Source organism: Salvelinus alpinus, chromosome 21 (assembly GCF_045679555.1).
Source record: "Salvelinus alpinus chromosome 21, SLU_Salpinus.1, whole genome shotgun sequence".
Classification (NCBI taxonomy): domain Eukaryota; kingdom Metazoa; phylum Chordata; class Actinopteri; order Salmoniformes; family Salmonidae; genus Salvelinus; species Salvelinus alpinus.
This window is the reverse complement of record NC_092106.1, coordinates 12,865,077-12,890,014: the sequence shown is the minus strand read 5'-3', so window position 1 is coordinate 12,890,014 and position 24,938 is coordinate 12,865,077. Positions and strand designations below refer to the sequence as shown.

Here is a 24,938-nt window from a genome sequence, read left to right as displayed (position 1 = left end):
AGTCTTTGTTCTTGCTTTAGGCACATTTTGGGTCACGGTAAACCAAATGTTAACACCTGTAACAATTGAACTAAGTTACCAATATAACAATTTTCACATGGAAGAGAAAATCAAGTTTGTTCGACATGTTACGATAGAAGGTTGGACTGAACTAATGGAGTTTTTAATTTATTTACTAGAACTAAACCATGTGTGTAAGTGAAGAGGCTAGGCGTTAATTATTACTGTCATTAATAAACTCCTGAGTCAGTCTCTTTTTCTGGCGACCAAAGGTCTTACTGACCATCCACTCTGACCATTCTCTCCTTTCCTTCACCTGGCCTTTGTCTTATCGAACGTTAGGGAGTGAGTCCTCTATTTAATAGACACTTGTATTATCATTATCCTTTCCTCCAAGTCTTGGACTGATACCCTTTGGTTTGACATTATTAGGGCCGTTGACGCCGTTCTTCATTTTTGTTGAGAAATGGAGAATCTCACGTCTGAGACCACACCGGCGACGAGGACCATTAATAATCTAGCTGATATCTTGGTCATAATCGGCTACTTCATTCTGGTCATTGGCGTAGGCGTCTGGGTTAGTAGTTACACCTATCTGTATATCTGTCTGTAGCCTACATAGTTTTAAGTTATACATTACTCTTTCCATGTATAATTTATCATAATGATGTTATGTCAAACTGGGTATTTGTATAGGTTATATTCCACTTATTGACATGTACAATACAGTAGAGTATGTCATGAGGTAAACCACTGCTTAGGGCTTACATCCAGTGAATGTCCTGTCTTCCAGTCTATGTTCCGGACCAACCGTGGAACTGTGGGAGGCTACTTTTTGGCAGGACGGACCATGACATGGTGGCCAGTGAGTTCAACTTGACCTTTAACCCCTTTGACAACTCTTGTATTTTAACTAAACCGTTGGGTCTCTGCTTCCACTAGTTTTAGCTTCCAGTCACCTTTCCTGTCTTGCCCAGTCCCATTGTATACATTACAGCCTGTATGTGTGTTCAAGGACAATTCCACTCAAAAACTATCTTTTGGTATTTGTTTAATTAGTCCACTGTTGATACAGTCCCAATATGTTTTGCATGTCAAAAGTCAAGTTTCAAGATATAGGATTTTCCAGAAGCAAAGTGTCACATGCCACATCATGAGGATGTGTTTCTCCTTGAACTCTCTCTCTCTCTCTCTCTCTCTCTCTCTCTCTCTCTCTCTCTCTCTCTCTCTCTCTCTCTCTCTCTCTCTCTCTCTCTCTCTCTCTCTCTCTCTCTCTCTAGGTTGGAGCATCACTGTTTGCCAGTAATATTGGTAGTGGTCACTTTGTGGGCCTTGCTGGTACCGGAGCGGCCAGTGGAATTGCCGTGGGGGGTTTTGAGTGGAATGTAAGTATAATTTGCCCCCTTAAAATAAGTTATGACATGTTATTACAGAGTTTTGAGTACAATACACAGTGGCAATACTTTGTAATATGTGCTGATCAGGAAATTGAGATTCTTCTGACATTGTAGCCCTCTTTCTCCACCCAGGCCTTGTTTATCGTGCTCCTATTGGGCTGGCTGTTTGTCCCCGTTTACCTCACAGCGGGGGTAAGTTACACAAGACCATTTATGCCAGCTAACATGCTGCAGAGATTTGTGTCCATTTGTCTGTAATTTCTGCATTTCCCGTTGCTTAGGTAATTACAATGCCTCAGTACCTGAAGAAGAGGTTTGGGGGAACCAGGATCAGTCTGTACCTCTCCGTCATTTCTCTGTTCCTCTACATCTTCACCAAAATCTCTGTGAGTCTAGGACAGGGCTCCCCAACCCTGTTCGTGGAGAGCTACCGTCCTGTAGGTTTTCGCTCCAACCCTAATCTAGCACAACTGATTCTAATTATTAGCTGGTTGATAAACTGAATCAGGTTAGTTACAACTGGGGTTGGAGCGAAAACCCAAAGGAGGGTGGCTCTCCAGGAACAAGGTTGGAGAGCCCTGGTTTAGGACAACACTATGGGGCACTGTTTGTAACATGCTATGAACGTCCCCCACAGTCCTTTATCATGACATTTTCTTCAATATTGATAGTATCTGTGGTATTGCTAAGACTCCTGAGTTCTGTATGTTTTATTGCGGTATAAACATACCCGTGGACCAGTCTGTCTGTCTCCTCATCTCTCTCTCTCCAGGTGGACATGTTCTCTGGGGCTGTGTTCATACAGCAGGCTCTAGGCTGGAACATCTATGTGGCTGTGATAGCCCTCCTCTCCATCACAGCTCTGTACACAGTCACGGGTAACATCTGTTTGATCAAATTATGCACAAAACGCTTTCATTACTTGTTGAAGAAAAGGCTGTCCGCGATTAAAGAGAGGTCATGTTTGGAAAAGATGACCCATAGGGAAAAAACAGGGCCTCAGGCATTTTGTCTGTTACCCTCAACCCAAAGAGGGTGTAGGGTCATCTAGAGGTGAATAGATAATCATTGTATTGTGTGTGTGTGTGTATCCGAGAGGAGTGTTTCCCAACTCCGAGTTTGGGAAACACTGTCCTAGATGACCTCAGTGGTTTGTTCATTAACTGGGTTATTGTTGTATAGTCACTTTACATCTATACATATCTACCTCTATCACTCCAGTATCCCTGTACATGTAAATATGGTATTGGAACTTATGCTTACTTATTTACTTTATTGTGCATTTAATATTTCTTATTCTACTTTCTTGTGTTTTCTTTCTAGTAATACATTGTTATTGATCATTGCATTGTTGTGTTTTGAGTTGTCAAGAAAGGCATTTCCTTGTACTTGACATTGAAACGTATTAATCTGTGGTGATCTGTTTTGCTTTACTAGGGGGCCTAGCTGCTCTGATGTACACAGACACCGTCCAGACGTTTGTCATCATCGCTGGCGCCTTCAGCCTCACAGGTTTCGGTAAGTTCAGAGTCCTGTGTCCAGAGTGCCACACATTCCATCTTGTTGACTCCACTTGTTACTCAATGCATGACGGAGTAACAAGAAATTGAGAAGTTTTCTTATCGGTGCTTAAATGTCCTTTTTGTTTATGCATTCCTGTGTATATACAGTGCATTCAGAAAGTATTCAGACCCCTTGACTTTGTCCACATTTTGTAACGTTACAGCCTTTTTCTAAAATGTATTAAGTCGTTTTCCCCCCCCATTTACATAAGTATTCAGACCCTTTCCTCAGTACTTTGTTGAAGCACATTTGACAGCGATTACAGCCTTGAGTCTTCTTGGGTTTGACGCTACAAGCTTGGCACAGCTGTATTTGGGGAGTTTCTCCCATTCTTCTCTGCAGATCCTCTCGAGCTCTGTCAGGTTGGATGGGGAGCGTCGCTGCACAGCTATTTTCAGGTCTCTCCAGAGATGTTCGATCAGGTTCAAGTCCGGGCTCTGGCTGGGCCACTCAAGGACAGTCCGAGACCTGTCCCAAAGCCACTCCTGTGTTATCTTGGCTTATGGTCGTTGTCTTGTTGGAAGGTGAACCTCCACCCCAGTCTGAGGTCCTGAGAGCTCTGGAACAGGTTTTCATCAAGGATCTCTTTGTACTTTGTTCGTTCATCTTTCACTCGATCCTGACTAGTCTCCCAGTCCCTGCCGCTGAAAAACATCACCACAGCATAATGCTGCCACCACCATGCTTTACCGTAGGGATGGTGCCAGGTTTACTCCAGACATGATGCTTGGCATTCCAGCCAAAGAGTTCAATCTTGGTTTAATCAGACCAGAGAATCTTGTTTCTCATGGTCTGAGAGTCCTTTAGGTGCCTTTTGGCAAACAGCGAGCTGTCATGTGCCTTTTACTGAGGATTGGCTTCCGTCTGTCCACTCTATCATAAAGGCCTGATTGGTGGAGTGCTGCAGAGATGGTTGTACTTCTGGAACGTTTTCCCATCTCAGAGGAACTCTGGAGCTCTGTCAGAGTGACCATCGGGTTCTTGGTCACCTCCATGACCAAGGCCCTTCTCCCCCGATTGCTCAGTTTGGCCAGGCGGCCAGCTCTAGGAAGAGTCTTGGTGGTTCCAAACGTCTTCCATTTAAGAATGATGGAGGCCACTGTGTTCTTGGGGACCTTCAATGCTGCAAAAATGTTTTAGTACAGTTCCCCAGATCTGTGCATCGACACAATCATGTCTCAGGACTCTACGGACTCTACGGACAATTCCTTCGACCTCATGGCTTGGTTTTTGCTCTGACATGCACTGTCAACTGTAAGACCTTATATAGACAGGTGTGAACCTTTCCAAATTATCTCCAATCAATTGAATTTACCACAGGTGGACTCCAATCAAGTTGTAGACACATCTCAAGGATGATCAATGGAAACAGGATGCACCTGAGCTCAATTTCGAGTCTCGTAGCAAAGGGTCTGAATACTTATGTAAATAAGGTATTTCTGTTTTTTATTTAATACATTTGCAAAAATGTCTAAAAACCTGTTTTTCGCTTTGTCATTATGGGGTATTGTATGTAGATTGATGAGGAAAATATTTTATTTTATTAATTTTAGAATAAGGCTGTAACGTAACAAAATGTTGAAAAAGGAAAGGGTTCTGAATACTTTCTGAATGCACCGTGTACTAACTGATACCAATGATGTCATGTATTATGGGTACTGTACCTCCAAATGAAATACTGTACCATGTTTTGATTATGACTGCATTTAGTGTCTCAAAACACTATTTCAGTGGTCCACAATGTGACTTTTAAAATGTGTATTTTGTATTGTCATCTATTGTATCATTGTGAAGTGACACTTTAATAAATGTTTCTAACTCATGACTCAACTGGTCCTGTTCAATTAGCTGCCGTGTCTAGTGAATCACTAGACAGTCACTCCTTCATCCAACCTCCCTCTCTCATCCACCACCTTTAGTAAACCACTTCCTTGACCCAGCCTCACTGTAGACCCACTATAGATCTCCCAGTCCACTCGTCCTGATCTCTGCTCCCTATGTGACATTGTGTGTGTGTGTGTCCCTCTTCCTTTCTCATCCGGTCCTCAGCCTTCTTTGAGGTGGGGGGCTACAACGCTCTGCTGGAGAAGTACAAGTTGGCACTGCCTTCCACGTACCAGTCCCTGGAGCCCCAGCGCTACAACATCTCCCGCCAGTGCTTCACCCCCCGAGACGACGCCTTCCAGCTGCTCAGGGACCCCGTGACCGGGGACCTGCCCTGGCCGGGGGTCCTCTTTGGCATCGCCATCGTGGGCGGCTGGTATTGGTGCACCGACCAGGTAAATAAGCTCATAGGAACACAGTGGATGGAATTCATATGTGGGTTTATTTCACATTTAGTGTAGATGACCCATTCAAAACTGCACATTGCTGACAATCTAATTTGACATAATGTTGATGTCTGCTCTGCTCATTCTGTTGCTATGGTGAGAGATACTTAAATTTGATGGATGTGAAACAACATGGATCAGATGGGAAGAGTAAATCGTTGGTTGAGTTGATCTGGGATCTTCCCCCATGTCTGTGTTTATAGGTGATCGTGCAGCGCTGCCTGGCGGCACGCAGTCTGACCCATGTGAAGGCGGGCTGCATCATGTGTGGATACCTGAAACTGCTCCCCATGTTCCTTATGGTGTTCCCCGGAATGATCAGCCGCGTGCTCTTCCCAAGTGAGTTCCCAAAAATATGCCATCATAGGATTGACACAGAGTTGAGTGGAGAGTTTCATGAACAGGGAAACTAGCACGCAGCAAAAGACTCAGTAAAAGACAGTTTGTTACACCTCTTTTACCCTGAATATGTGTGTGTGGTGTTCCCTCTCTTTTCCTCCTGTCATTATGGGCTCCATGGTAACAGCTTGTCTTCTCTCTGTTGACAGATGAGGTGGGTTGTGTGGTGCCAGAGGTGTGTAAGCAGGTGTGTGGGACGGAGGTGGGCTGCTCCAACATCGCCTACCCCAAACTGGTGGTCTCTGTCATGCCCAATGGTGAGAAGTCTCTTTCCTCTGCTGAACTAGTTGCTCAGATCTGGGTGACACTTTTACCGTATTACTTTTCTTTTTTTTTAACACACACACAATTTGCCTCTCCCCCCGTCTCCTCTCCCTCTCCCCCAGGTCTGAGGGGCCTGATGCTGGCGGTCATGCTGGCGGCCCTGATGAGCTCCCTGGCTTCCATCTTCAACAGCAGCAGTACCCTGTTCACTATGGACATCTGGACCCGCTTCAGACCGCAGGCCAGAGAGAGCGAGCTCATGGTTGTTGGCAGGTCTGGGCCTTTTTTCACTTGGTTTAAATGGGAAAACTTGGTTTAGGTAGAAAAGTTCAGCTGTCCCAGACCATTAGCTGGAGTAGGTCAACATAACATATGCTCCAATAAAATGTCTGCCTCTCACTGACTCCGTCTCTCCCTCTCAGAGTGTGGGTCCTCGTCATCGTAGCCGTCAGTATCTGCTGGATCCCTGTGGTCCAGGCGGCCCAGAGCGGTCAGCTGTTTGACTACATCCAATCAGTGACCAGCTACCTGGCCCCGCCTATCGCCTCAGTCTTCTTCCTGGCTGTGTTTGTGAAGAGGGTCAATGAGCAGGTGAGGTCAGAGGGTGTGTTGTGTTCTAGTTACATTGTTGTGAGAGACATAGGAGAAGCATTGGCAATGTAACCTATGAATGTGAGAGAGACATCTGGGCCCGTATTCACAAGGCATCTCAAGGTAGGACAGCCGATCTAGGATCAGGTCCCCCCCGTTCATATAACCTTATTCATTATGATCTGAAATGCCAAACTGATTCTACATCAGCACTCTTACTCTGAGACTCTTTGTGAATACAGACACATACCACTGGATGAATTTTTCCTTCCGTTTACTTTGGTACTACATTTTTATTTCTTTCAGGGGGCGTTTTGGGGCCTGATAGGGGGCCTAGCTATGGGGCTGTGCCGTATGGGGCCAGAGTTTTGGTTTGGCTCAGGCAGCTGCCTGTTCCCCTCAGACTGCCCCACTCTGGTTTGTGGGGTCCATTACCTCTACTTCGCTGTGCTGCTCTTCTTCTGCACCTCCATCCTGGTGCTGCTTGTCAGCTACTGTACACCGGCCATAGACGACATACATGTGAGTGCTCGTAGGCAGAATAGACAGTGTGCCTCAACATTCTGTTTTATCAAATGCCTGCATCCATTAGATATTATTAATGCAAGGGAATCTTACCCATTATAATGAGAATTTATTATAAACTCAGAGATTAATAAACCTATGGTGGTATGTAATGCTCTGTGAGTGATTTCTGATAGAACTGCTCTTCTCCTAGCTCCACCGTCTTGTGTTCAGCCTCCGCCACTCCAAGGAAGAGAGGGATGACCTTGACTGGAAGCAGGAAGTGAAGGGGAGGATAGCACGCAGGGAGGCAGAGGAGAAAAGCAGAGACAAGTCTGAGGACAGCCCAGGTATGAGAACATACTTCCACTTCGGTGTCAACTCCCACCACTACAGTCGTGCAGATCAAATCCATGATGCATTGTGGGTAAATTGGGACTGACTGATCTACGATTCGTTTATTTATTATGCGAGGGGATTTGTAGATTGTCTTGACTCGCCTGCAATGTATAACAGGCCCATAATCTTGTTTTATTTCCTTTGTTAGTGGATGCTGAACCCAAATCAGGTATCTGTCGTCTCATTGGCTGGTTCTGTGGCGTCAGTGGCGCTCAGGTCCCAGAGCTCACAGAGGAGGAGGTTACTGAGGCATCCAAAGAGCTGCCTGACATCAGTGAGGAGCCCTTCTGGAAGCATGTTGTTGATGCTAATGCCCTGGTTATGATGGCCGTGGCAGTCTTCCTGTGGGGTTACTATGCATGAGGGGGCTAGTGACCATTGATGAAGTGCACATTGTCATTCTCACACTTTTGGTTTAATTCAGAATCTAGTATGTCAATCGATGGCCACACACACCTATTCATGAAAAATAAAGTCGTTCTGTGTAGCCCCTTTCTTGTAATATCATCGTTATGAAATTGGGTATAACAAACAATCCACACTCCTGTGCTAAACCTGGACATTAGCACACAGCTCTCCCCTCTAGTGGCCATTGCATATGTCTAGTCATGTGGAGGACAAATGGTTTGCAAATCATTTCTAATCTATAAATAAGCAAAAGTAAATCAATATGTTCAATAACCCCAACACAAGGGGTGGGCAATTCCAGTCCTCTGGGGCCTGATTGGTGTCCCAGCTAACACACCGGACTCCAATAATCACCTAATCATGATCTTCAGTTTAGAATGGAATTTGATTAAATCAGCTGTGTTTGCTAGGGATGGAGAAAGAGTGACAACAATCCTGCCCCTGAGGACTGGAGTTTCCCCACACTGTAGCAACTTCTCTATCAAAATAAACGTTACCAACACAGGTCATCATGCAGAAGGAAACATGTCAAGGGTCAAATTCCAGTTTTAATCATTTCTGTTTATTTGAGAAGCACATTCCCATTAGCATTGTACAACTGAAACCTACAGTGGTCTCCCCTACCCAGTCAGAGGGGTCAAGTGAACAAAGTTCTCTATACTGTATTTGTCAAGGTTTTGCAGATTTAGGGATTGTGAGCAGGACCAGTGGGGTTAAGGCTGGAAGCTGGTGTAGAGAGCTCTATGGTCCGTGTTTCTTTTCACCCGCATTGACGCAAACGACGGCTTTGGCAAAGACTGCCCTCTTGCCGACTAGCAGGTTGGGACTGGGGGTTAGTGGGGAGGGGCTAAAAAATAAAAAGACTGCCCTCTGCCGACTAGCAGGTTGGGACTGGGGGTTAGTGGGGAGGGGGTAAAAAAATAAAAAGAGGTGAAGGGAGGGAGAACAGTCCTAAAAAAAAAACAGGAAATAACAGCAAACATTCGCGCACACCAAAAAACTAAAAGAATTGATAACAAGCAGTCAAAACTCATACAAAGTGACATCAAATTGCCTTCTCCTGCCCCACACTGTTAGTCTCATTCATTAAAGGCCCAGTGCAGTCAAAAACGTGATTTGGCTGTGTTTTACATACATTTGCACACTATGCGGTTGGAATTATACTGTGCAATTGTGAAAATGCCCTTTTAGTGTAAGAGCTGTTTAAAAACACAGTCTGAAATTTCAGCCCGTTTTGGTGGGATGGATTTTTGGCCTGCCCGGTGACAACGGGTAGTAAATTTGTTAATAGACCAATAAGAAAGAGTTCCAAACCTCTCTGCCAATAACAGCTAGTTTTCCCCTCCCGAGCAGACCAGTCCCATACAGTCCTATCAAAAATTGTTGCTTAAGAAATTGCTCTTTACCAAGATGATATTTTTACCATTTTAATTGAACACAATTATAGTAAGGTACTTAATTGTTACCTAGAAATTATTTGACATTGAGATAAAAACAGCTGCATTGAACCTTTAACCTTTCACAGACTCCCTCTGTGAGCCAGCCAGTCAGTCCTCAGTGGCTGGCTCTCTGGTCAGTAAAGTTGGGGTCAGCTCTAGCAATGACAGCATGGCTAGGACGCGACTGTCAGTTGACCAATAGGCAGAAACGTTGAGCATCAGGCCCCATGCAGAACACAGAGCACCATACCACCAGCATGGGCCCACTCATCATGAGTCCAGTTTTCACATGTACTAACATCCGAGTAGGGAGCTAGTCAACTGCTAGGAACTCAGAACAAGGTGATAACGAGCAGAGAGAGAGAGCTGACAACACAGGAGAGAACCCCAACCCTGGTCTTTAGTTTAGCACCAGGGGGCAGTGGAGTCTAGAGGGAGTAAGAGGGGTGCTGGGGAGGGCCCCTTTACCTCCCGTCCTCCCTCTTAGCGCGGGTCTGCACCAGCTCGCAGGGCTGCAGTACCCAGTTGTTGTCGTGCAGCCCCACACGGCAGCCTGGTGTGTCCTTGTCCGTACGCCGGCAGCACATCCAATAGGAGCGTCCATAAGGCAGGTCGTGGTGGTAAGGTTTGGGGTGCCAGCGGCAGAGAGACACGTCGCCCCGTTCGTACTGCCGCTTGCACTGCTTGCAGGGATCTTCGCGGTACAGCGGGTCCTGGTTCCAGCGCGAGTCGGTGGCGGGCACACCGTACATCTCAATCAGAACCTTGAAGTCGTAGCAGGTGCACTTGAGGGCGGCCAGCGAGCGGGTGGGCAGGTAGCTGAAGATGTTGACCATGATGTGGTCGGGCAGTAGCAGCATGTACTGACGAGGCTCCAGCAGCCGCTGGATCTGGAAGCGGATCTCCAGGAAGTCGTGAGAGACGTGGCGGTAGAGACGGCACAGGGAGGGGTCCGAGCAGTCCTCCACGCCGGCCAGGGGGGAGTCCGGCCGGTCAGCAGCATCCACAGCAGGATTGTTGTTATTGGTGCAGTCCAAAGAGCACATTCCATTGCTGCTGCCGGTGCCACTGTCCTCGTCAGACCCTCTCTGGGGCTGCAGGAAGAACAGCTGGCCTGGAGGGGGGTCCTCTGAGCCGTCGGCCCCACTGGGCATGGCGAAACAAACCGTCTCCTCTTGCACATTCTCTGTGCTGTCCTTGCCATAGAACACACACTGGTCTACAGCACCCGTGACAACCACCTCCACGTGGAAGCCAGTCACCCTCTCCCGGGCCACAGGCTTCTTCTCCCCAGAGCCGAGCTCCTGGCTGGGGTCAGAGCTGCTGGAGGCTGGCCGGTCCGTATGGCCCTCCCCATGGGGGTCAGCTTTTGGAGAGCCAGCCAGCAGGAGGCTGGGGTCACGTGACGAGGGGCTGACCAGCTGGTAGAGATCACAGGTGATCTTCTCGTTGGCCCGGGCCCCCGCCTGGCCCCCTCCTCCCCCACAGCTCATGAACATGCAGCGGGGCCGGCCTGCGGGCTCTGACTGCGAGCCAGGATCTAGGCTGGATACCCGGAAGGCAATCCTCACTTCACCTCGGCCGTGGGTGGGCCCAGAGTCCCCGCTCCTCTCCCTCTCCCTGGGGGAGTCCAGGCCCGACACAGGCCTCAGTGTGTTCTCCAGGAGCTGATGTTGGGACTCAAAGTGGGCTATGGCCTTAGCCACACGCCGCGACTCCTGCTGATCCTCCTCCTCCAGGACACTGTGTGGGGTGTGCGGGGGCTCTGGGCTCTCTGACAGGAACACCATGGGGCTGGGGTCGGAGACTGTGCCCTGCAGGAGCGTGTGTTCGGGGTGTTCTGTGGCAGTCTGTCCCTGGGTCACCATGCCCTGCAAGGCCATGGCTGTACGCTGCTCTACCAGGGCCACCATCTCAGCAACGGACAGCAGGTCAGTCTCGCTCACTCCCGGGATGTCCTCTGGGGTGGAGGCTTCTGGGTGCGGGGGGGCAGGGATAATGTTTGTCTGGGCCCGGGCGGGGGGGTCATAGGAGGAGCAGCGCCGCCTGCGCTTGGCCTTAGTGCAGTCCGTGGCCCAGTTCCCTTTCACCTTTATGGCGCTGGGTCGAGGCAGGCCCACCCCACTGAACTGGTGGGCCACGAAGAAGGCAATCTTCTCCTTGGTGTTGCCCGGCTTGATGACGTACCAGGTGTCCAGCAGCACCCTCCCATCCTCCATCTGAGTGGTGCTGGGAGGGGTGGAGGGAGCCTGCAGTGCCGAGGCCGGGTCGGCGTCTGGGGGACTGTTCTCGGAGCCGGCATCCTCCTCCTCCTCCTGGCCATCCACACTTCCCCCGACCTCCAGCGACGTGCGCCCCGCAGTGTCAGCCTTGCAGAGGAAGGGGGCTGCCCCACTGCCCCCCGTACCTCGGGGCTTGTTCTGGGAGTAGGTGCCAAAGGGGCGTGGGCACCACAGTCGGATGTGGGAGAAGGTGTCTCGGTCCATCACGGGCCGGAGGGAAGCATATCGGCGGCGTCTAGGCTGGGCATCTGCTGTGCACCACGCCACTCATTCTCTCTGTGCTAGACAGTAGGCACCGTCACGGGAACAGGGCATACAATCTGTAGGGAGAGAGAGGAGTTTTATTACAATACTCACCATCATAGGTCAACTAGCCGGGGGAGACAAACATGAGTAATGTAATTTCATCAAATTTAATTAATTAGACATCTTCTAAAAATGTAATTTGAGGGAGAATTTCTTCCTATGCATTCTACATGTTGCATTAGTATTAAGTCCCTAAAATGACCTCATCTAATTGTGTGACATGCTGATTCAGAAGCAACCACTATGGAAGGTTATTTCAACTCCTAGCCATTCAATACAGCATGAGCACAGCAAATGACAGGCAAATCAGCTCCTAGCCTCTTGGCGGTTCAGAAACAAAGGTCACAAGTCAGGAAGACTCATGCTTTCAGACAGCCTCAACAGCTAAACTCAATTAGTCATTACATACGCTGACTGTAATATAAATTCTCTCGCCTTGAAGGTTTTCAATCTAATTAAAGGCTTCCATTTCGGAGCCTTGTGTCTGGGGCAGATGAAGGGAGATATAAAGGAGGGGATGAGGGGAGGAAAATAGATTCCCATCCTGGCGCTTCAAAGAGGACCTGCCTAATAGGAGGCAAGGAAGGCATATGCCTAACCTATTTTTAGAAGGGGAGAGTAGTGGTTGATGTTGAGAGTCTAAAGGACCTTGGCTGCGGCCGGCAGGAAAACCGTTTACGCAGGGTGCCCGTGCCATTACATGTTAGCATGCCAAAAATGTGGCACTGGGGGCTTAAGAGGAACAAGTGGCGCAAGACTGTTTCAACAAGATATTTAGACCTCTGTGATGGTGTCTTCTTGTTAATATGGTTTTGTAATTTCGTATATTTTATGTGTCTGATGCATGTAGGGCTCATCTGTAAAATACACCCTGTATGACTTCTGTCAACAAAAAAATGTAAAGTATAAAAATAATATGTGAGACATGCTGATTCAGAAGCAACCACTATGAAAGGGTGTAAGACTCTCACTGGATCAAATTTCACCTTCTAGCCATTCACAGCAAGAGAACAGCAAATGATAGGCAAATCAGCTTCTAGGCGGTTCAGAAACCAAGTCGCAGTGCACGTGATATACACTGCTCAAAAAAATAAAGGGAACACTAAAATAACACATCCTAGATCTGAATGAATGAAATATTCTTATTAAATACTTTTTTCTTTACATAGTTGAATGTGCTGACAACAAAATCACAAAAGAATTATCAATGGAAATCAAATTTATCAACCCATGGAGGTCTGGATTTGGAGTCACACTCAAAATTAAAGTGGAAAACCACACTCCAACTTTGATGGAATGTCCTTAAAACAAGTCAAAATGAGGCTCAGTAGTGTGTGTGGCCTCCACGTGCCTGTATGACCTCCCTACAACGCCTGGGCATGCTCCTGATGAGGTGGCGGATGGTCTCCTGAGGGATCTCCTCCCAGACCTGGACTAAAGCATCCGCCAACTCCTGGACAGTCTGTGGTGCAACGTGGCGTTGGTGGATGGAGCGAGACATGATGTCCCAGATGTGCTCAATTGGATTCAGGTCTGGGGAACGGGCGGGCCAGTCCATAGCATCAATGCCTTCCTCTTGCAGGAACTGCTGACACACTCCAGCCACATGAGGTCTAGCATTGTCTTGCATTAGGAGGAACCCAGGGCCAACCGCACCAGCATATGGTCTCACAAGGGGTCTGAGGATCTCATCTCGGTACCTAATGGCAGTCAGGCTACCTCTGGCGAGCACATGGAGGGCTGTGCGGACCCCCAAAGAAATGCCACCCCACACCATGACTGACCCACCGCCAAACCGGTCATGCTGGAGGATGTTGCAGGCAGCAGAACGTTCTCCACGGCGTCTCCAGACTCTGTCAAGTCTGTCACATGTGCTCAGTGTGAACCTGCTTTCATCTGTGAAGAGCACAGGGCGCCAATGGCGAATTTGCCAATCTTGGTGTTCTCTGGCAAATGCCAAACGTCCTGCACGGTGTTGGGCTGTAAGCACAACCCCCCCCTGTGGATGTCGGGCCCTCATACCACCCTCATGGAGTCTGTTTCTGACCGTTTGAGCAGACAGATGCACATTTGTGGCCTGCTGGAGGTCATTTTGCAGGTCTCTGGCAGTGCTCCTCCTGCTCCTCCTTGCACAAAGGCGGAGGTAGCGGTCCTGCTGCTGGGTTGTTGCCCTCCTACGGCCTCCTCCACGTCTCCTGATGTACTGGCCTGTCTCCTGGTAGCGCCTCCATGCTCTGGACACTACGCTGACAGACACAGCAAACCTTCTTGCCACAGCTCGCATTGATGTGCCATCCTGGATGAGCTGCACTACCTGAGCCACTTGTGTGGGTTGTAGACTCCGTCTCATGCTACCACTAGAGTGAAAGCACCGCCAGCATTCAAAAGTGACCAAAACAGCCAGGAAGCATAGGAACTGAGAAGTGGTCTGTGGTCACCACCTGCAGAACCACTCCTTTATTGGGGGGTGTCTTGCTAATTGCCTATAATTTCCACCTGTTGTCTATTCCATTTGCACAACAGCATGTGAAATTTATTGTCAATCAGTGTTGCTTCCTAAGTGGACAGTTTGATTTCACAGAAGTGTGATTGACTTGGAGTTACATTGTGTTGTTTAAGTGTTCCCTTTATTTTTTTGAGCAGTGTATATCAGTAACGGGTTTGGCTGAAATGGCCAAATCCACTAATGTGAAGACTTGTCTAAACATACACAGGGGTATAAAATCGAGCACAAAGCCATGCATTCTTCATAGACAAACATTGGACTTCATGAAGAGCTCAGTGACTTTCAACATGGCACCGTCATAGGATGCCACCTTTTCAAAAAATATCTGCCTTGCTAGAGCTGCCCTGGTCAACTGTAAGTGCTGTTATTGGGAAGTGGAAACGTCTAGGAGCAACAACGGCTCAGCCGCGAAGTGGTAGGCCACACAAGCTCACAGAACGGGACTGCCGAGTGTTGAAGCGCATAAAAATTTACTGGTACAGTTAATATACAGACTACCGGTCAAAGATTTTAGAACACTTACTCACTCAAGATTTTCCTTTATTTGTACTATTTTCATCATTGTAGAATAATAGCAAAGACATCAAAACTATGAAATAACACATATGGAACCATGTAGTAACCAAAAAAAGTGTTAAACAAATCAAATATATTATATAAATTTGAGATTCTTCAAATAGCCACCCTTTGCCTTGATGACAGCTTTGCACACTTGGCATTCTCTCAACCAGCTTCACCTGGAATGCTTTTCCAACAGTCTTGAAGGAGTTCCCACATATGCTGAGCACTTGGCTGCTTTTCTTCACTCATCCCAAACCATCTCAATTTAGTTGAGGTCGAGGGATTGTGGAGGCCAGGTCATCTGATGCTGCACTCCATCACTCTCCTTTGTAAAATAGCCCTTACACAGCCTGGAGGTGTCTTGGGTCATTGTCCTGTTGAAAAACAAATGATAGTGGGACTAAGTGCAAACCAGATGGGATGGCGTATCGCTGCAGAATGCTGTGGTAGCCATGCTGGTTGAGTGTGCCTTGAATTCTAAATGAATCACCAACAGTTTCACCAGCAAAGCACCGCCACACCATCACATGCAGAGATCATCCATTCACCCGCACCGCATCTCACAAAGACACAGCGTTTGGAACCAAAAATCTCCAATTTGGACTCCAGACCAAAAGACAAATTTCCACCTGTCTAATGTCCATTGCTCCTGTTTCTTGGCCCAAGCAAGCCTCTTCTTAAATTATGTCCTTTAGTAGTGATTTCTTTGCAGCAATTCGACAATGAAGGCCTGATTCACACCGTCTCCTCTGAACATTTGATGTTGAGATGTGTCTGTTACTTGAACTCTGAAACATTTATTATGGCTGCAATTTCTGAGGCTGGTAACTAATGAACTTATCCTCTGCAGCAGAAGTAACTCTGGGTCTTCCTTTCTTGTGGTGGTCCTAATGAAAGCCAGTTGTATCATAGCACTTGATGGTTTATGCGACTGCACTTGAAGAAACTTTCAAAGTTCTTGAAATTTTCAGTATTGACTGACATGCATGTCTTAAAGTAACGGACTGTCGTTTCTCTTTGCTTATTTGAACTGTTCTTGCCATAATATGAACTTTGTCTTGAAGCAAATAGGGCTATCTTCTACCTTGTCACAACACAACTGATTTGCTCAAATGCATTAAGGAAAGAAATTCCACAAATTAACTTAAGGCACACCTGTTAATTGCAATATATTCCAGGTGACTACCTAATGAAGCTGGTTGAGAGAATGCCAAGAGTGTGCAAAGCTGTCAAGGCAAATGGTGACTATTTGAAGAATCTCAAATATATTTTTAATTTGTTTAACACTTTTTTGGTTACCACATGATTCCATAGTTTGTCTTCACTATTATTATTATTTCTACAATGTAGAAAATAGTAAAAAAATTAAAATCCTTGAATGAGTAGGTGTCATAAATACAATACTGGTCAAAGGTTTTATGTACACTACCGTTCAAAAGGTTGGGGGTCACAGAAATGTCTTTTTTTTTTTGTCCATTTAAAATAACAAAATTGATCAGAAATACAGTGTAGACATCGTTAATGTTGTAAATGACTATTGTAGCTGCAAACTGCTGATTTTTTATGGAATATCTACTTAGGCGTATGGAGGCCCATTATCAACAACCATCATTCCTGTGTTCCAATGGCACATTGTGTTAACTAATCCAAGTTTATCATTTTAAAAAGGCTAATTGAGCATTAGAAAACCCTTTTGCAATTATTTTAGCACAGCTGAAAACTGTTGTTCTGTTTAAAGAAGCAATAAAACTGGCCTTTAGACTAGTTGAGTATCTGGAGCATCAGCATTTGTGGGTTCAATTACAGGCTCAAAATGGCCAGAAACAAAGAACTTTCTTCTGAAACTCAGTCCATTCTTGTTCTGAGAAATTAAGGCTATTCCATGCGAGAAATTGCCAAGAAACTGAAAATCTCATACAACGCTGTGTACTACTCCCTTCACAGAATAGCCAGTTTGCGCTGTTCTGTGAAGGGAGTAGTACACAGCATGGTACGAGCGCTTCAGTTTATTGGCAATTTCTCACATGGAATAGCCTTCATTTCGCAGAACAAGAATAGACTGATGAGTTTCAGAAGAAAGTTCTTTGTGAAGATGCTGGAGGAAACATGTACAAAAGTATCTATATCCACAGTAAAACGAGTCCTATATCGACATAACCTGAAAGGCCGCTCAGCAAGGAAGAAGCCACTGCTCCAAAACCGGCATAAAAAAGCCCGACTACAGTTTGCAACTGCACATGGGGACAAAGATCGTACTTTATGGAGAAATGTCCTCTGATCTGATGAAACAAAAATAAAACGGTTTGGCCATAATGACCATCGTTATGTTTGGAGGAAAAAGGGGGAGGCTTGCAAGCCGAACAACACCATCCCAACCGTGAAGCATGGGGGTGGCAGCATCATGTTGTGGGGGTGCTTTGCTGCAGGAGGGACTGGTGCACTTCACAAAATAGATGGCTTCATGAGGTAGGAAAATGATGTGGATATATTGAAGCAACATCAAGACATCAGTCAGGAAGTTAAAGCTTGGTCACAAATGGGTCTTCCAAATGGACAATGACCCCAAGCATACTTCCAAAGTTGTGGCAAAAGAGCTTAAGGACAACAAAGTCAAGGTATTGGAGTGGCCATCACAAAGCCCTGACCTCAAACCTATAGAACATTTGTGGGCAGAACTGAAAAAATGTGTACGAGCAAGGAGGCCTACAAACCTGACTCAGTTACACCAGCTCCGTCAGTAGGAATGGTCCAAAATTCACCCAGCTTATTGTGGGAAGCTTGTGGAAGGCTACTCGAAAAGTTTGACCCAAGTTAAACCATTTAAAATCAATGCTACCAAACACTAATTGAGTGTATGTAAACTTCTGACCCACTGGGAATGTGATGAAAGAAATAAAAGCTGAAATAAATCATTCTCTCTACTATTATTCTGAGATTTCACATTCTTAAAATAAAAGTGGTGATCCTAACTGACCTAAGGAAGGGAATTTTTACTAGGACTAAATGTCAGGAATTGAGAAAAACTTAGTTTAAATGTATTTGGCTAAGGTGTATGTAAACTTCTGACTTCAACTGTATATATAAAACATAGTAAAAAGACTGAACAAGCCCCACTTTTTCCATCCTGTGATCCCAAACAAGTTGAGACAGACAGCACTAGTATAATACTATAGTTTGGCGATACCAGGCAAACGTAGGCTGATATCTAGCCTATCTATACTTGTCGCCAGTTGAAAGCATGATAATGTGAAATGTGTACCTTCGGCTGAAGAGGAAATTCTGACTAGTCTGCTACCCAGGCTGTGTGTGTGTGTGTGTGTGCGTGCGTCAGAGGCCAGAACTACTCCTGGGCTGGTTAAGGGCTTTATAATCGCACAGCTCCAGCTAAGAGCCTGCAGATTACGCTCTGTATGAAGTAGATCCCAGGGCCACCACCCCACCGATAAAAAGATTGGATGGCGTAACAGGGACAGTGAGCGTCAGTCCATCTTTGTGACTAAAACAGACACTTCCTGAAGCAGTGAGAGAGAGGCAGTGAGTGGCAGCCAGTGCGTGATTGAATGGCTCCAGTCAGATTCCCTCTCTATTGACCAGTATCTATTATTCAGAGTCAGCCAGCCAACAGTGCTTCAGAAGATGGAAAGATGGAAGAGGGCGGGGGGCAGTCCACTACCAGTCATCCAGAGGCTGGAGTCAGTAGCTTTAATCCATGCTGTTGTCTTCGTTGTCAATTCATAGGCTACCCGACGGTTTACCCTGCAATTTAATTAGGAAGTAAGGCGGCCGATGAACAGGTGGTAGTAAAATGCTACGATGGTAATCGATGGCATGCAGTATGCGGTTCTAATGACTGGCCTAGTAGCCTATAGGGTAGCTATTTTACACTTGTCTCCATACCAGGTGTTAAACAAGACTGAACCCTGCAGGGAGACACCATCATATACAAGTTGTTTAAAGACATCTATACTGGCTTAATATCAGGTAATGAGTAATAGCCTGAATTTATGAGAAAGTCCACATAAAATATGAGGACATGAGACTAGAAGTCCCTTCATTGTATTCGAATGATATCCACGGGCCAAAACATGGCCCAGATGTTGCCGACAATCTGTATCCATGAAGACTTCATTCCCCGACAGATGATAAAACCTCTGCAATGATAATGCAGTTTTCATTTCTCATTTGAAACAATTCCTGCAAATTAAGGCTGGTTTTAATCTTTTTGCATAATCCACCAAATCCTGTCCATGCCCAGCCGCAGTACAGAAATCGCTGAGTGGCGCGCCAGAGGCTCATCTCTCACTGGCTCCCCAAGTTGTCCCGACCTCTGAACTACACACACCAATGCAGGAGGATTCATTCCTCCATCATGACCTCGCTCAAACAACCCAGAGGCTTTCTGTTGGAGGATATTCAGCAGGCTCAACATCATAACACAATGCTCCAGATTAACCAGGGAATGTATAGAAACAAAACAGTTGTCAATTGGCCACATGACAGCCACAGAATAAAACGTCAATTCTAAAACTTGCGTTTCTATCTGGAGCATTCGGAAACATTGCGCCCACTAAAATAGTACCGTTAGAATAGTCTCAGGCATTGAAGGAATGTTCAGCACTACACCAGTCCTATTACAGAGAAAATGTCATATTGAAAAGACAACTTAGGCACAGTAAGCAGGGAAGGACCTTTCAAACAAAACCAAAAAAACGTATTTTCTTCTTCTTCCAATTCCAGGCTGTCCTCAGATAATTCAGACAGGCCCCTCATTCACCTCCAGCGCTATCCTCCCTCTCAGAGGCTTTGGGAATGGTGGACAATGCAGGGAGGTGATAAATGGTGCTTGCCTTGGCTGCCCCTGCAGGGACAATACAGCAGTAGCCCGGGCAGCAGGTGAGGCTGATGATGCTCGTCTACAAGAACAATGGACTCCACCCATCCCTGATAAAATGAACCCAGAGTGCCTTCGTCATGAGAAGGTCAGGCAGACAAGCTGGCTATAGAAGTGTATGGTCTGTCAGCTGTGCTTCTCTGGTAGTGAACAGAACTGCATTGAACTGCAATGGATATCTATACACTCCTTTAAACTATAGCTCTTCATCAGGTTGTTTCTTTCCACCATGTGGCTTCAACCAAAAGAGTTCATCATCAACCACCTTACTCAAATAGTGTTGGTTGTAAGGGTGAGGACAGTGGTTGCCAAAATGGTGAATTGTTTATCTGTAAACATTGAATACAAACCCTGTCAGTACAAAACTGATACACAGGCTATTCTGAGAGGATTTTAGGCTGAACCAAGCAGGCGCATCAATGGATGTTCCCTGGAACTTAACTATTTAATATTTTTGGCATCTTCATGCCAAAGGCTTTACATTTCAATGCCCCATTGCTCCACTATTCCCATACTTCTGATTCTAAAGTACCAAAGATAAAGATGTATAGGCCTAGTTCTCAGTTGAATAACAGATACCAGCTCACCAACAACATAGGTGCTCATCCTGTAGTTTGATTACTTCTTTCGTCTTTGAGAAAAGATTAACGCCCACAGATTATATATTTTTGGTCCGGTCCAGACCGGCCTTTTTTGGCACAAATAGACATCCATGATTGGTTCAGATTTGGACCAGACTATGTTTCACAAGTTTTTCTGAGCACAATACAAAAAGTTGAGTACAGTATACTTCAGTACAGCAGAGTAGAAAAGAGTTCAGTTCAGTACACAGTAAAGCACACTAGAGTACACTAATGTACTGTGCTGAACTACTAAAATATTTAAGTGCCTTTGAATGGGCTATGGAAGTAGGTGCCAGGCGCACAGGTTTGTGTCAAGAACTGCAACGCTGCTGGGTTTTTCAAACTCAACAGTTCCCTGAGTGCATCAAGAATGGTCCACCACCCAAAGAACATCCAGCCAACTGTGGGAAACATTGGCCAGCATCCATGTGGAACACTTGACACCTTGTAGAGTCCATGCCCTGACGAATTGAGGCTGTTCTGAGGGCAAATGTGGAAACAGACATCAGTGACTGGTTCAGATTTGGCCCGGTCCAACCAAATTTGGTCTCATTAAAATAGCCAGTGTGTAGAATAATATATGTGCATATTTCTACATTTGTGTGCCTATTTAGGATACAACACCTTAATATCCATAATGATGCATGCATTTGTGTGTAGTACAGATCAGGGACCTATGATGTAATTATGTTACCGCAATTCTAAATCCACTTCACATACTGTAGTTTAATAACCAAAATATATTTTTCAATAACCAAAATATAACAAGGTGTCATAGCTGACACCCCATTGTTTCTGCAGACATTGTTGAATCTTAATTCAGAATAGATATTTAACAGTGTTTGGAAAACGTGGTCACCTAGCCAATGCTAAATCAAGAAGCTGAAAAAAACAAAATAGACAGAGAAACGTTACTGCACTGAGGAAGTACAGGTGACATGGACTCTAGCTATAAACAAAGCGCCTTCAGAATTTTAAGGCACATTTCCATTAGGTTGTAACATACAGGTAGGTGGTCAGCATGGGTAACCATGATTAGCCAAGGACTAATTATTGACATGCTCATAGGTGTTCATTCAGTTGTCTAACGCTGATCAAATGGTCAGTTGAAATGTGCAAAAATGTCAGAATTTTACAAGAATTGCGCAATCTTGCTAGGAATAGGACGAAACAGAAATCCAGCCTGTGTGTTTAACTATTCTTACAACTACAGTAACGTTAACTAAGTTTACCCCTGAGGTTCGTATTAATAAACCAAGTTGGTTAACTAGCTAACTAATGTGAGCTTACGTTAGTTATCTGATAATCACTTTTGCTAACTAGCAACTAAATGATGTGCAGGCCAAAGAAGTAACGTTAAACACTCATGTTAGCTAGGTAACGTTAGCTATCAAAGCTAGCTAACCAACTTAATTTCTTTGCTGCTAGTTTAGCTTAACGTTAAAAAGTTAACGTTGGCTGGCTATCTAACTAGGCTAAGTTAGCTAGCGCGCTATAGCCCAAAAGGCCAACAACAATCTCGTTGTTACATTGATGTTACAAACACTCGCCAAGGCGCGGCTAACTGATAGGCACCAACTGATCGTCTTTGACGAAAATAAAACGAGTTAGCCAACTACGTTAAGGGGTGTAACGTTGTGGGGTGTAACGTTGTGTGCTGACTAGGCTAACGTTGGTTAGCCAAACAAAATTGCAATGGAACCCATATTGTGTGTTGCTGGCTAACGACGTTGACTAGCTTTTGAATTTAAATACAGCTAAGCTTCGCTAAAGTGAAGTAATTAATGTTTCCGTCATCTTACCTGTAGATCCGCAAGCACTTGACCTGCAACAGTGCTGATGACAGTAACGTTACTAGCAAGCCCCCCCGGTCGTAAGCCTGTTTTCCTCTCAACAACCGACCGATGAATCAGATTGAGCAAGGATAGGGGTGCAGGTGACTCGGGTTATCTTTTACTTGTCCACGTAAACTAGCTAGCTATCTGGCTGCAGAGTACTTTCCAATATCAACCTAATGTTAATATCGAAGCCTACTGTCCGTTTTTCAATTGTACACAACCTATCTATACTGATCCTGTTTCAAACTCTTCCTCGTTCATCTGGCTACCTTTTCAGAACTGACACAGGCTGAACTTTACGGTATGTTCTCTGAACAACCAAAATAATCGGAGTCAGAACATCGGTGGAGAGGAAGGCCATCTTGTTGACAGGCAGCTGCATAAGGCCCACAGCCAATAGCAAGGCAGAGTCGATGGTGTGCCCATATATGGCATATATGGCCCCACTCACCCCCCTTCTTTAGGTCTCACTCCTCCGCATCTCTTTCAATTCAATTCAATTCAAGGGGCTTTATTGGCATGGGAAACATATTGTAATGAAACAGGCAGGGAGCAGGCTTCGAACCCTCGACCTTCTAGCCCGAAGTCCAGCGTGCTATCGACTCTGAAGTTCCCCTGTAATTATTGGTGTCTGATTTGTCTCCACTTTTGTAGATAGGGGAGATGAGCCCCTGGTTCCAGACATCAGGAAAGCAGCCAGAAGTTTGTACTATGTTGAACAATTTAAGCACAGCATTTTGCAACTAAGGTGTGCTGTTTTTCAGGATTTCATTTCTGATATCTAGACCACAAGCCTTTGGTTTTATAGCTTTTCATTTTGTACTTATTGGGTAATCTAGTGGATTTTGGTTGTTTTTAATTACTAATTCAAGGATGCTAAATTTAACTTGAATTTCTAATTGGTTAAGTCTTTTTGTGGGATATTTTTGTATAGATTATCAAGATACGTTTTCCAAATTCCTTCATCTTGTATGGCTAATTCTTGTGGCTCTGTCATGCTTAAATTGTTCTCAATGTCCCAGAACTGATTTTGGTCAATTGTGTTTTAAATTTCATCAAGTGTCTAATTGGTATAATTCAATTTCTTGCGTTTCAGTGTGTTTATACTGTTTCAGAATTTCAAAGTATTCATGGCATAGCTCTGGATTGTTTTGATGCTTATTGTTTTTCATTTGACATTTGTCTTAGGTGTTTTCTAATTGTTTAACATTTGTTATCAAACCATTTTTCAGAAACATTGTGTTTTCTGATGTTGCATTTCTTTGGTTTTCTCATTTGCTTTTGATGCTGCTTTTTGGAATATGCAATTGATGTTTTGAGTAGCCGAATTGACACCTTCTCTATTGTTTTGGTATTGTGAGTTATTGAAGAGCTGTATAGAGTTCATTTCATTTAAGTTCATTGTTTCAATGAATCTCTCTGCACTGTTTGGAGCCAAGCTGTACGATTGGTTCATGTTGTAGAGTTTTTTGGGCAGTTTTTTTATGAGTATTGCTGGTTAATTTCTTTAGAAACACGTTGATCTGACAATGGTGTCTGACGGTGAATGCACTAATGGAGAAGAGGTCGACGTCAGTGATGGCATAATCAACTACACTTGTCCCAAGACAAGTGGGACAGTAAGTAAACCGACCTAAAGAGTCCCATCTGATTCTACCATTACGCATGTACAGGCCTAAGGCCCGACAGAGACGCTCTAACTCCTTCAAATTTTTGTACAGTATTTGGTCAGGACTGTTTCTATTATTTATAATAAGGCAACAAAGGAGAGGTGTCCAAATATGTGGTGGTTACCGCCCGCATCAGTGTAGTCAGGCTCAGAATAGTGTCTCGCTCGCGCTCACAGTTTTATTACTATATATACAAATGAAGGAAAAAGAAAGGAACCCTCAATGTGTCCAAGGTATATCATTAGCCCAACTGCATCTCTGAGCGTTGTAGAAAGTCCATTGAACTCCAGACAGTCCTTAAAGTGCAGGTCTCGCTTTACATCGTATATGATTTAGGACTGGTAAACAACTTGCCTCCCACTGTATTTACAGTTTGAAGGAAACCATCAGCAATGCAACACTGATCTAAACAATGTGTGAACATTCTCGCAACAAAACTGAATGCATTGAAGGATGACATTTGTATTTTGCAATAAAGTGTTCAAGTTGGCGTACTATCAGAGTAGAAGATTGTTATAAGTAATAAGTAAATGTATTTGGGGATTGTATCAATGCTTGAGATTTGACAACAAAATACTAATGCCAAGATTTTATACTGCCTCTTCTTCAAATGCATGATGTCCATGCATGCAAATGGTAGCACATGTTTGTGTGTAGAAGGAGCTTAGAGCAGCTGATTACAGTCCAGCAGAGGACCAGATGGAATTTCTGAGTGTTGGGCTCCATGCTTGTACATTATACATGCTCCTGGAGCACCTCCTGGAGTCAACTTAAAGCAGCCAAAGCCTAACTGAACTTGGACTATATTCGGGAGATAAAAAATAAGTTTTCTTTACTAAACAGAAATACCATGAGTATAGCAATAGGCCTAGTATATTTCTTTCTTACCAATTAAAAAAAGAGCAGTCAGAGCGTACATGGCTATCCGAACAGCAGAGGACGAGGTCACATATGACCCAAAAAAGAA

The 24,938-nt window shown here is 45.1% G+C and overlaps 2 protein-coding genes across 5 annotated transcripts; one reads left to right on the top strand and one right to left on the bottom strand.

The window, feature by feature from the left end:
- Positions 1 to 302: 302 nt before the first annotated feature.
- Positions 303 to 7,934, top strand: slc5a2 (solute carrier family 5 member 2). Of its 2 annotated transcripts, XM_071356992.1 has the most exons (16): positions 303 to 345; positions 433 to 577; positions 794 to 865; positions 1,281 to 1,385; positions 1,530 to 1,589; positions 1,679 to 1,783; positions 2,170 to 2,275; positions 2,835 to 2,915; positions 5,010 to 5,239; positions 5,494 to 5,629; positions 5,839 to 5,946; positions 6,076 to 6,226; positions 6,376 to 6,544; positions 6,851 to 7,066; positions 7,263 to 7,398; positions 7,596 to 7,934. In XM_071356992.1, the coding sequence occupies exons 2-16, from the start codon at positions 467 to 469 to the stop codon at positions 7,808 to 7,810; spliced, it is 2,001 nt and encodes a 666-aa protein (XP_071213093.1). In that variant the 5' UTR covers positions 303 to 345; positions 433 to 466; the 3' UTR covers positions 7,811 to 7,934. The 2 variants fall into 2 exon arrangements, with proteins under 2 accessions (XP_071213093.1, XP_071213092.1); XM_071356991.1 differs by having other exon boundaries at positions 309 to 577.
- Positions 7,935 to 8,395: 461 nt separating this feature from the next.
- Positions 8,396 to 22,682, bottom strand: LOC139547853 (F-box only protein 46-like). Of its 3 annotated transcripts, none has more exons than XM_071356990.1 (3): positions 22,266 to 22,682; positions 20,428 to 20,943; positions 8,396 to 11,896 (listed from the first exon to the last, which is right to left on the bottom strand). In XM_071356990.1, exon 3 carries the CDS (start codon positions 11,778 to 11,780, stop codon positions 9,759 to 9,761), a length of 2,022 nt encoding a protein of 673 aa, XP_071213091.1. In that variant the 5' UTR covers positions 11,781 to 11,896; positions 20,428 to 20,943; positions 22,266 to 22,682; the 3' UTR covers positions 8,396 to 9,758. The 3 variants fall into 3 exon arrangements, with proteins under 3 accessions (XP_071213091.1, XP_071213090.1, XP_071213089.1); XM_071356989.1 differs by lacking the exon at positions 20,428 to 20,943 and adding an exon at positions 15,126 to 15,323; XM_071356988.1 differs by lacking the exon at positions 20,428 to 20,943.
- Between the last annotated feature and the right edge of the window lie 2,256 nt (positions 22,683 to 24,938).

Coding starts and splice junctions, on each gene's coding strand:
- slc5a2 (XM_071356992.1), top strand. CDS start 467: ATGGAGAATCTCACGTCTGAGACCACACCGGCGACGAGGACCATTAAT. Junction 5,240..5,493: donor GGTATTGGTGCACCGACCAG/GTAAATAAGCTC, acceptor CTGTGTTTATAG/GTGATCGTGCAGCGCTGCCT. Junction 5,947..6,075: donor GGTCTCTGTCATGCCCAATG/GTGAGAAGTCTC, acceptor CCTCTCCCCCAG/GTCTGAGGGGCCTGATGCTG.
- LOC139547853 (XM_071356990.1), bottom strand. CDS start 11,780: ATGGACCGAGACACCTTCTCCCACATCCGACTGTGGTGCCCACGCCCC.